Raw genomic sequence first — 10,923 nt, 5'->3', positions numbered from 1 at the left:
GGTCTGGACTCCGTCTCTGAGACACCAAAGACCTTACAACCAGTGAAATAATCTTAAACTGAAATCTATTCAAAAAGCTTTCAATCAATATAACCAAACTGACCCAGGAAAGAAGGGCCTGGACCTAGGGAGCCAGGGCAGACAAGAGTCCAACAGGGATGAGCTTGGCTTTGAAACCAGGGGTTGGGAAGCAGTGGCTAGGAACCCACCTGTATTCCTACTGAGGGGCCACCTGTATTCCTACTGAGAGGTGGGGCAGCCCAGTCACTAGATGTCCCACCAGCCTACAGCATAGAAACAAATACCCACCCTCTGTTCTGGGTGGGAACAACTGGGGTGGGAGCTGGAGACGGGGAAAGAAAAAGGGGACATGAGACCAGGGCCCCAGAATCAGGGTGCTCATTTAGGCTCTGCAACCAGCATCCCCTGGAGAGGTCCCTGCTGATCTGTCCAATGACACAGACATCAGAAAGGGTAGTCAACAGGGCTGTGCATGTGGGCTGGAAGCGACCCAGGTGCCACCCATGGCCTGGTCATAGCAGATCTTGAGAAAGGTGATGTTCCTTGGATCTAGCAACTCCTGGAGCCACTGCCCACCTTCAAGCCCAGGCTCAGACCTGTGGTGCAAAGCTAGGCACGAACATGTATTTCCCTGGCTCGGGGTCCAGGTGGGGTCTCTGAGGAATGGCTCTGACCTACCACCCCCATTTCCACCTAAAAGCAAGGCAGCCATAGGCCCAGGCAGGGCTGAGAAAGGGCTGGTGGGTATAAGGCTAAATGGAACTCACATAGGACAAGTCCTCCAGGCCCCTGCCCAGGGCCTGCCCTGACACACAGCTGCTGTCCGAGCCACTGGAGCCACTGGCTGACGGGCACTGGGAGGAGACCTCTGAGTCCTCAGGAACTAATAAGGGAGACTGGGTGAGCTGTCAGCAGAGGAGGCCCAGACCCCAAGCCATGCCCTCCTGCCTCTGGCCAAGCCCAGACCTACTCAAAGATGGCTGGCTGCCCAGCTCAGCTTCAGTCTCCAGTACTGCTTCCTCTGGGAAGCTGGTGGAATACAGGGGCCAGCGGAAGCCCAGAACAGCTGGGTCTCTGTACAGATGCAGGTTGAGGGACCCCAGTACAGAGCAAGAAGCAGGATCTTCAGAAAGGGAGCTTGAGGCCCCCAGGTAAGGGCTGTCATAGTCAAATGGGGCCACAGCAATGGAGGCCCGAGAGCGAACTTCTGTATGAGAAAGAAGGTCAGGTTGGGACAGGCCAGAGCCCAGGTGGGCCAAGGTCCTGAGGTGAGCGCAGGCTAGGGCTGACAGAGGTCCATGTTGCCGCCTGTGCAGCTCTCCTCACCCCAACCCCCTGCAGCCTGCCTGCTACCTTGGCACTTCAGGATATAGTTGACGGTGCGGTCGTTGATAGCTTCTTTGCTGGGGGCGATGTCCTGGAAGGCCTTGTTCCCCACACCCAAGGACACCATCTCAGCCATGCGCACCTCTGGGTGGAGAGTGGACATCTGGACATGAGCCCAGCCCTTTATCACTCTTTCCCCTTATATTAGTCTCTCCTGTACACCCATAGCCTGCAGATTGTCCTGTGTGCTGAGCCTTTCCCAACAATCCCATGAGGTGTCATAATTCTCTTTTTAAAGATGAGGCCTCTGACACTCAGAGGTTAATACTGTGTGCACATTCTGAGACTGAGTGCAGGACTGCCTGACTTTGGAGTTCTTTCCCCTGCGCTGGCTGCTGCTGAGGGACCTTTTCCACCCTCCCAAGTATTTCCAGGTCCCTAGGCCCTCCTTGGGGCCCCTCTGGGACAATGTAAGCTCTCCAAGGAGGGGAGTGTGGGGTGAAATGGGGCAGGGACCCACCCTTGTTGTGGACAGCCTGCCTCCAGAGCAGGCGGGAGATGTCAGCTGTCCAAGCCTGCTTCGTGGCCAAGCTGGCAGCTTGTAGCACAAAGGTGTCCCTGGCCTTGCGACGGCGAAACCAGACCTCAAAGCGCAGGTTGCTATCCCCAGAGCACTCAGTGAGGCCAAGGTCTGCCATCTGTGTGGCCAGGAAAGGAGCTTAGTGAGGCACTGGGGGTGCAGGGGGTAGAGGGAGGGGTTGGGTGGGCCTACCTTGAAGGAGCGCTTGTAGGCAAATGTGTCGATGCCTTTGGGTCCTCGGCGAGGCTTGCTGAAAAGCAACAGCTCCTCAAAGAGGAAAACACGACGCAGGGACTTGTGGCGCCCAGAGCACACCGTGAACTCATCCTGTCGGACCAACTGCCCCTGTTCCTTGAGGTTGACCTGCCAAGTTGGGGCCCAGTGGGTTCCCAGCCTCTTCTGCCCCCTCCCTTCACACCCACTGCCCCTGCCCACCACAGCCTGCGATGACTCACGTCACAGCCCTGGATGGCATCCATGGCTAGCAAGTCATTGCCGTGTCGCAGCTGGAAGCGCACGAGGCTCTGGGCAGCCCGCAGGGCACTCAGCTCTGGCACGGTTCCCCCGCAGGCCCGTGCCAGCTCTTGCAGCAGCAGTGTGTACTTGCTCATGCGCTGGATGGGCTTCAGCAGATAGGAGGCCAAGTCCAAGTGGTCCCCCAGTGCTTGCTGCTTGTCCTGCCAGGTGTGTAAGAGACCGTCAGGGAGCTTCAGGTTACCTGCTCCATCCCCCCCTCCCACTACAGTCTCAGGCTCACCTACCCTGAAAAAGATGTGACCATAGCTGGTCATCAGGGCATCGGAGCATGGTTTATTCTTGCTGTAGAGTGCGTACATCCCAAACTGCACCCTCTGCAAAGATACACAGCTTGGTCTGGTGCAAATGGGCCAGCATCCAAGGGGGCCAAACCACTCTCAGTTTGGGAGGACCAAAATGCCTAAAGGTCCCAAGAAGGCCTCCCCACACAGAGCCAATGTGCCCTGCTTTGAATGACGGGTAATCTGGCAAGAGACACTGTGCGGAGAGGGGCTTGCCCTCAGGCCCTCTGGGGAAGAAGTCCTGCATACAGCTTTGCTGCTCCCACAGCTCTGAGAGCAGTGCTCTAATCTCACCTCACCTCAGACTATACCTTCCCTTGCTCACTACACTATGCTACACTGACTTCTCTCTTCCTTGACCACTGGGCCTCTTTCCTGCCCAGGGCTTTGCACTTGATCTTTCCTCTGGGTGGAATGCTCTGACTGCAGCCCCTCCCTCTGGCCTTAGCTCAAACATCAGCTCCTCTAAGCGGCCTCTCTAATTGCTCTCTCTAAAGGGGATACCTCTGCCTTGCTGCTAACTCACAAATCACCTATCTATCCCATTTTTCCCCCGTAACCTCAACTATAACATGGAATTATCTTTTTTACTTTTATGTCTCCTCTACTAAACTAAGAGCACCCTGAAAAACAGGGACCGGTTGGTCCTGCTCATAGCTGTACCCATCACAGGGCCTGACCCCAAGCACGTGCCCAGTAGCTCTCTGTTGAACGTGGCAGAATCAGCCAGGGCCTGTACGGCCTGAGGAGCTTACATGGCGCAGGAAAGCATAGGCCACCCGGGGTGGGTGCTGGGTACAGGCCTCCAGCTCACGCAAGAAGAAATGGCGGTGGAAGTCCCGCAGCTTCTCCAGGTTGCCAAAGAGGTGGGTGCGCTGGCCACGGAGGCCCTGGGGCACATCAGGGCGATCCAGCTCGGGGAAGTAGTTCTCCATGGTATAGTCAAGAGCACGGACATACTCCCGCTCTGTAGCCACCATCTCCGCCAGCACCAGCTGGAGTCTACCAGGTAGGTGGAATCAGGACCCAAGACATCTGCCCTGCCACACTGCCCTCCCCGCCCTGCCCACTGCCTACCTGTTGGGACTCCTGGGTTCAGAGCCACCTGGCGGAGGCATGGTGGGGCATGACCCTGACTGGGCACCAACTCCAGCCTCTGGTCTTTGGCAGGCAGCCACAATGGCCTCATGGTGGCAGTGGTGGGCAGATTCTCTGAGACTCAGTCCCAGATTCCGATCAAGGCTGTATGCCTTCCTCAGGGGAGGGGTAGCAGGTACAGCCAGCACCCGGCTGACACACAAGCTAGTGGTGCTACCTGTCAGTGGTGGCTTCACAGCAGCTTCCAACTTCTGGTCCAGGGCCAGCCAGGTGTCCTGGCACCGCGCCCAGGCCCAGCGGCACTCCTGGCGGATACCCTCAGATCCCAGCCCTGTGGCTAGAGCCCACATCTTTCGGAAGTGGGCAGGAGGCAAGTCAGGATGCTTGGTCCAATGCAACTGCAGCCGTTGCAGCACAACCCCTGGGCGTTCCTGTTCCAGCTCTGCCAACACCCGCTGCCCCTCCTCAGCCCACATCAAGGCCTGCAACACCAAAGCCAGATAGGCATTGAGGAAGGATCCCACCAAGACTGCTGAGCCTTCTCCTCTACCTCCCCCCATCCCCACAGAATGTTGGCCCCAGGCTGCATCCTCAGTGGTAGGATTTTGGGGTCAGACTGAAGACAAGAAAAGAAAACAGGCAAGGTATACAACAAAGCCCAAGCTGTCGTAGAGCCGAGCAGCCGCCCCTCTGGCTTCACTGACCGCCTGGAGCCAGGGGTGGGACCCCTCACCCACCTGCCTAAAGAGCTGCAACAGCTTCTCAGCATCCGCCAGCCGCTGCCGCCGCTGGGCTAAAGCCCTACAGAAGTCAGTCAGCTGGGCTTGCAGGGTCAGAAAGCGGGCCCCAGCGGGGCCCAGTTCAGCTGCATCCCAGCCAACCAGTGGCTGCAGAAGTTTCTCCCCTCGCCTGACCTGCTCCTGGAGACAGAGACTGGGCTCACCAAGCCCGGGCCTGGTAGTGCAGCCCGCGAGCCCTGGTGTTTTCCACAGATGTCTACATGTCCTCATCAGTCACTTCTGTGAAGACCTTCCCTCCACCCCCAACCCATTCCCCTCTCTCTCCGTGCTCAATGAACAAGTAACTAAACTCACCTGGGCAATTCGGTCCAGGTCCCCAAAAGGGCCTTGGGCCTGAAGCAGCATGTCCAATGAGGGTTCCCTTGGCTCCTCAAGTGCTGGCCAACCCACCTGCTGTAGCCACACTTCAATCTGGAGGAGTACAAAGAAAGAAAAGAGAGCTGCTGTGGGGTAGGGGTGATGCTTGAGACGAAAGGTGACGCCCACCTGGGCAGATAGTTCTCACCTGGTGCAGCTCGCCCTCCTGGGCCTCCAGCATCTGGACCAACTCCAGTGCTTGTACTCGCTGGTTACTCTGCAGGGTCAGTTGGTGCAGCAATCCATCCACACGACCATACAGCTCCTCAACCTCGTCCACTGCAGGCCTGGTGCATGGTACATGTCTTAGCACCCCTGCTGAGTGTCTAGCTCCACTCCACCCTGTCCTAGGACCACAATCCTGGCTGGTTCTGAGCCAGCCACTGAGTCCTTGGCATGGGATATGGTGGGCTGGGAAAAGATTTGGGCTTGCACCTACCTGTAGTCTGGGCTCAGGGTCACCTCTGGAACCTCCTGCTTCAGCCATGCCAGCTCCAAGGCTCCCTGGCACTGTAGCCATGCCAACTGAGGTGAGTCTAGCACATGCTGCATCAGGACCCGTGCCTGCTGCAGCAGCCGACCGACTTCCTGTGATTAAGGGCAACAGGCAGTGGAGGTGTGCATGGGAGAAGAGGAAGAAGATAGGGAGCATTCGGGGAGGTGCTGAAAGGAGACACTCACCCCAGACTCCATGGGCTGGGGCACAGCCTTCATGCTCTCAATGGCCCCCTGGAGCAGGGCACAAAGCACCTGGCAGCTCTGCTGTAGGGTTTCCAGACGCTGTGAGCAGAGGCAGGCATGACCAGGGCAGTGCACAGTGCTAGTCCCAGGCATCTTGGATCCCAGGCCACTGCACTGCTCAAGCCAGCCCAGGGGAGCCTCCTCTGCTGGCCAGATTGCCTGCCTACCCACCCTATGCCCCACCCAGTGCACTGACCATCCGGAAGCCCAGCCAGGCCTGGTGGCAGTAAGGCAGGCCTCCTCCTAGTGAAGTGGGCAACCCTGAGGTGGAGATGTGGGTCAGCAGGCTCTGATCAGAGGACAGCTGTTCTAACTGAAGGAAAAGAAGATGTAGTGGACTCAGGCCTGGTGGGGAAGTGCCCCACCTCCACCCTGGCCAAATGGCTCAGTCCCTACCTGCAGCCCTGAAGGCACCTCCTGAGGCATCTTTCCCATTAGCAGCACCTGGTGCACCGACCCTGGGGCTGCTTCCTGCAAGGAATCTGAGCTCAGCCCTGCTCCTAACCCTATAAAAAGGGTTGTGGGGGGGGGAAGAGGAGAGCTATAATCCTGTACTCACTTGCAGCTGGCTGAGCCCCCAGAAGAGGGAAGAGATTGGGGAACAAATTCGGGCATCCACTAACACGGTCAGTCCCAGGGCCTGTACTTTGGGCCTAAAGGAGCAGGCTTTGGTTCAGTATCTGTTTCCACAGCCCTGCCATCCCCTTGCTCAGGTTCTGTCCCCCAGCCTCCAGCCCGCAACCTGGGGATGCTTCGCAGGTAGAGCAGGAGGCGGATGAGTTCATGGCTGCTGCACTTGGGGTGAAGCCAGGCCGGGTTATGGGCACTCAGAAGCAGCACTGCCCTGCCTTCTACATCCCGAGTGCCTGTGCGGAGAAGGCAGTGAACACCTGCACAATCAAGTCACCCCACCTCTTCTGCCTCTAGTGTCTCCCAGTTACCTGGCAGGGCAGCCAGGCCACTGGCAAGCAGCTCCCAGGCAAGGTCTTGGGCCAGGAGGCAGTCAGTGGACTTAAGGAGCCTGGATCCGTTGGAGTCTTGGGAAGGAAAATGGCTCGGGTCTACATTGGGCCATTTACCCAGAGACCCCTACGTGAACTTGGGCTTTCGCCTGAGTAGAGTCAGAGGCCTCCCCACCTCCAGGTACCCTCACTCTCTTCCAAGACTTTCCTTCCTTACCTGCCTCCAGTAGCTCTGATGATGTCTCAGAAAGATCCCTGAGGTTCACAGGGTCACTGTCCAACCCTTCAGGGTCCAAGCGGATTGGCATTGCCCTGCCTGAAACTGAGTCCCCTGCCAAGCCTCCTCCTTGGCTGTCATTTTCACCCTGTGCCAGACTAAGGTGGGAGAACATTGGGCATAGGAGGATCTCCATTCCAGAGGAGGCTGGCTCCTCCTGCTGGACTAAGGAACCTCCTAATACACCCCTCTGGCCATCCCCCGACCCATCTGCAACCTTCTGTCCTGGAGTTGACTGAAGCTCACCAGGCAGAGGGCTGCCCTGTAGCCCTTCCCCCTGGGCTGCCCCTGCTGGTGGGCTCGGAGGATTGGGGTCCTGCATCTGGAGAGCAGGTTCCCCCTCATCCCAGGCATCTCTGAAACTGCACACAGCAAACCTCCAGTCGGTGGCGTGGCCCTGGGAGGCTGAGGACTCATCCCCATCCTCCAGGGGCCCTTCCATCACCCCTTCCTTAAGGGTGGGCCTACTCCCGGCAAGTGGCAGAGGAGCTAAGCCCTCGGTGTGAACTGAGGCCTCAGCTCATCCAGGAAACAGGTTGAAGATGGGCGGGTAGGGCTGAGCGGGCGATGCAGGTAGAAGGCACTAGGCCGTAGGAGATGCCAGTCTTGGTGCTCGGCTCAGGGAGCGCAGTCAGTGCCGCAGTTCAGGCCTGAGGAGCGGGGAGAAGAGCCGGTGTCTCTCCCCCCAGCTCACGGCTCGCGGGTCCACGCTCACTTGGGCCTTAGCCGGAAGCGCCCCAAGCTCGAACGCTCACTTGCCGCCACGCTGGGCGGGCCTACGCAGGTGGGACGCTCACGGGGTGGGCGGAGCGCTGCCTCGTGCTCGCGCTCCCGTGGGCCCAGCCGACCCTGGCGCCCCCTCCCCCCGCCACCGGGGGACTCGCGCGCCCGCTCCCTCCCTCGCTCGCCCGCCCGCCCGCCGCGCTCACGCCCGGGGTACGCGCCGAGGGAACCCCGAACCCGGGAGGCCAGGCAGCCAGAGCCCTCGAACGTAGCACACCGCCGCCTCGACGGCGGGTACGGCGCGGCGCCTGGCGTTGACGGGCGCCGCCTCCTGGCCGCGGGGGCGGGAACGACCGCGGCAGAGGACCGGGCGCCACGCCGCACCGCCCCCTGGGGGCCGGAAGACGCAGCCACAGCCCACCCGCCAGGCCCGACGGCAGCCGCCTGAGCCGGCCGGAAAGCGCGAAAACGCGGGCTCTTGCAGCGCCCCCGGCCCATCCACCCCCTCGTCCCCCGCGGGCCCGGACGCCTCAGCTTCACCGCCCTCCCCCGCGCCGCCGCCCAAGCCCCCGCTGACTCTGACTTGGCTTCTCAGTTCGCCGGTTGGGGCAGCGACCAACGGCCTTCCCACCGCGCCTGCTCAGCGCGCCGGAAGCGCTCCCCCGCTGGGGAAGGCGGCGAAGGTGCGCGAGGGTGAGTGAGCAAGGGGTCTGCCTGGGGCTGAGGGAAGGGGCTTGCAGGGTGGCGGCGTAGGGAAGGGGGGCGCTTCTGCTCTTGAATGCACGCAGGATGCGGGGAGCCCTACCACAGCCTCCCTCAGCAAGACAAGGAGCACTCGTTCCTGTCAGCTGGGAGAAGAAAAGTGTGGGCCCAGGGGCCCAGGAGGCCTCTAGGATGACACCCTAAACCCAGGCCAGCTGCTTGGTGCTGCTGGCAGCCAGTAGGGGTATCTTCATGGAGGGTGGGAGGGAGGGGCCCTTCCGTTGCAGACCCCATCTTCCTTCCAGTCCTCAGTCCCAGGCACCAAGAGCCAGGTTGTATTATGCCATGATGGGCTGCTGTTTGGGTTAGAGAGAAGGAGGAGGCAGGGAGGGGGCTCTGTGGTGGGAGCTGACCCAGACCTGCCAGGAATCCACCAATCCGCCAGGCCCAGCCCCACCACTCGCTTGCGCTTGCGTTCCTGCACTTCTTTCATATACACTCCCTCCCCAGCCCCACACCCCTCCCACAAAATCCCACCGAGGAGGCTGAGACTGAGGTCAAGATTCTGGAACCAGAGGGCCAGCTCTGCTTTTCCACTTACCTGATGGGTGAACTCCAGCAACTCAGTTGTCTTTGAGCCTCATATTACTCACCTGTAAAAAAAAAAAAAGAGGAAGAAAAAAGAAAAGAAAGTCATTCTTTCCTCCTGGGATTGCCCCGAGAACTAGGAAAGATCCTGTATGTCTAAGGCCCCCTTGCTGCTAGCTCTTGGGTGGTGTTCGTGTCCTGCCCCTCATTTCATCCTCAGTTGGGGGACCCTGAACTGGTGAAAGTCACTTGGACAGTTGACTTGTGAGATCTCTCCCAGCTCTGAGGTGTGAAGTCCCTTTGGTGCATGTGGGCCTGCTGTACCATAACATGCTTAGGCCCTTGGTTCCTTGTGGGGAGAGGGCAGTGGGTGCAGTGGCTTCCCTGGCTCTAAGGTAGTCAGCTCCTTCATGAGCCCAGGGAGGCTGCCAGAGGAGGGAACCTGGGCATCAGAAGCAGGCACAGAGGGAACAATAGCAATCCTGCCCTCCCCACCATCGCAGCTGCCACGTCAGCACCAAGTCCAGGTTCTCAGAGCAGCTGCACAGGAGCCTTCTTCATGAGGGGATCTGGCTGTGAGTGAGGAGCCTTGGAGTTGTCCTGCTCCTTCCCCAACCCCCAGCAGGCCCTTTCATCCCACCCTCCTCTAGCTTCAGCGAGCATCAGGACCAACCTTGGCTCCCTCCCCAGCTGTCCTAGAGCCGCCCCACTGAGTCACTGCCTCCAGCTCCCTCCCTCCCCTTCTTCTGCCCACTGTCTGCCCACCCCCACCCACCAGCCAGGCACCCTGTGAGCCCTAAGAGCTGGTTGGACCTGCTGGCAGGCACATGTACCCCTCCAGTGCTAAGAGAGACCTCAAGCCACAGGCCATAAATGACCCCAGCACCCCTGAGCGCAGGCAGACAGACTGATTCAGCAGCAGGGCCAGGCCTTGGTTTATTCACTCTACATAGAATGTATGCTGTAAGCTTTGCGAAGACAGAGACTGTGTTTTATCCACTTCCACTTCTATACTTCTAGCACCTAGCACAGGGCCTGGAATAAATGTTGAGGGGTGCCTGAGACTGGTCGCACTACCCCTGTCCTCCCGAGGTTCCCCATTTATGAGCCAGGTGTAAACCAGAGTCACAAATGGAGACAGATTCAGAGGCTCGGTCTGAAAGGGATGCAGAAGAGGCAAAGAGCTGCAGGATGCACAGCCCCAGGATGGCAAAGATACAGATAGAAATGGGGACAAACTGAGCCTAGTGGGGAGCACTGGAGGCTGGGCCTGGAGCCAGCCTGTGCCAATGACCACAGCAGGCTCTGTGGGCTGAGCTTGCAGGACTGAACAGTGACTCATGGGGCCCATCTCTGTGGCTCTCCTGGCAGCAAAATCTACTCACAGCAGCCTTTTCCACTGAGATCATAAAATGGGGATAGGCCTCCCTCCCCTGCCCCTTCCCTGCTTTCCCTCAGCTTTGCATTTCTTACCAACATGACTCAACCAAAAATGAAGTGGGAGCTCTGTGCCTCAAGGAGCCTAGTGATAAGAGATCCACAATCATTGCCCTCATTCCATCCCAAACCTTGCATACCCTTTTCAGTACTGCCCCAGACAGTTAAGTTGACACATACCCTAAACCCTCCAGATCTCTCTCACCTCTGGCCTGAATAACTCCAGACTCCTTAGTGTGGTCTTCAAGACCTTCTAGAGGCATCACAGCCTTCCTGACCAGCTCTTACACAGGCCTGGAAAACTCATCTGATCACAAGTCTTGTCTCAAACTGTCTCCTGTACCTGGTATGCCCATGTCCATCTCCCCAGGTCAAAATCCTTCCTCCTTCAAGGCACTGGAGGCCACTTCTGCCATCCTGCCTAGTCTGGTGGTGACTTGCTTGCTCTCCTGCATCCCAGGTGCCTGCCTCCTCCCGGCTGTGCTCACGTGCT

The 10,923-nt window shown here is 58.9% G+C and overlaps 1 protein-coding gene across 1 annotated transcript; it reads right to left on the bottom strand.

Moving 5' to 3' along the window:
• Window positions 1-773: 773 nt before the first annotated feature.
• On the bottom strand, window positions 774-7,422 carry PLEKHG4 (pleckstrin homology and RhoGEF domain containing G4). Its single transcript, XM_065898380.1, has 20 exons — window positions 6,921-7,422; window positions 6,683-6,778; window positions 6,484-6,607; window positions 6,301-6,394; window positions 6,138-6,212; window positions 5,938-6,054; window positions 5,682-5,780; window positions 5,440-5,588; window positions 5,149-5,287; window positions 4,938-5,054; window positions 4,581-4,763; window positions 3,823-4,325; window positions 3,501-3,747; window positions 2,689-2,778; window positions 2,383-2,604; window positions 2,120-2,290; window positions 1,868-2,045; window positions 1,375-1,491; window positions 992-1,228; window positions 774-904 (listed from the first exon to the last, which is right to left on the bottom strand). Exons 1-20 carry the CDS (start codon window positions 7,420-7,422, stop codon window positions 774-776), a joined length of 3,591 nt encoding a protein of 1,196 aa, XP_065754452.1.
• Window positions 7,423-10,923: the final 3,501 nt, after the last annotated feature.

This window comes from Phocoena phocoena, chromosome 20, assembly GCF_963924675.1.
Source record: "Phocoena phocoena chromosome 20, mPhoPho1.1, whole genome shotgun sequence".
In the NCBI taxonomy this organism is placed as follows: domain Eukaryota; kingdom Metazoa; phylum Chordata; class Mammalia; order Artiodactyla; family Phocoenidae; genus Phocoena; species Phocoena phocoena.
The sequence above is the reverse complement of the archived record's forward strand: the minus strand, read 5'-3'. Positions and strand labels throughout refer to the sequence as shown.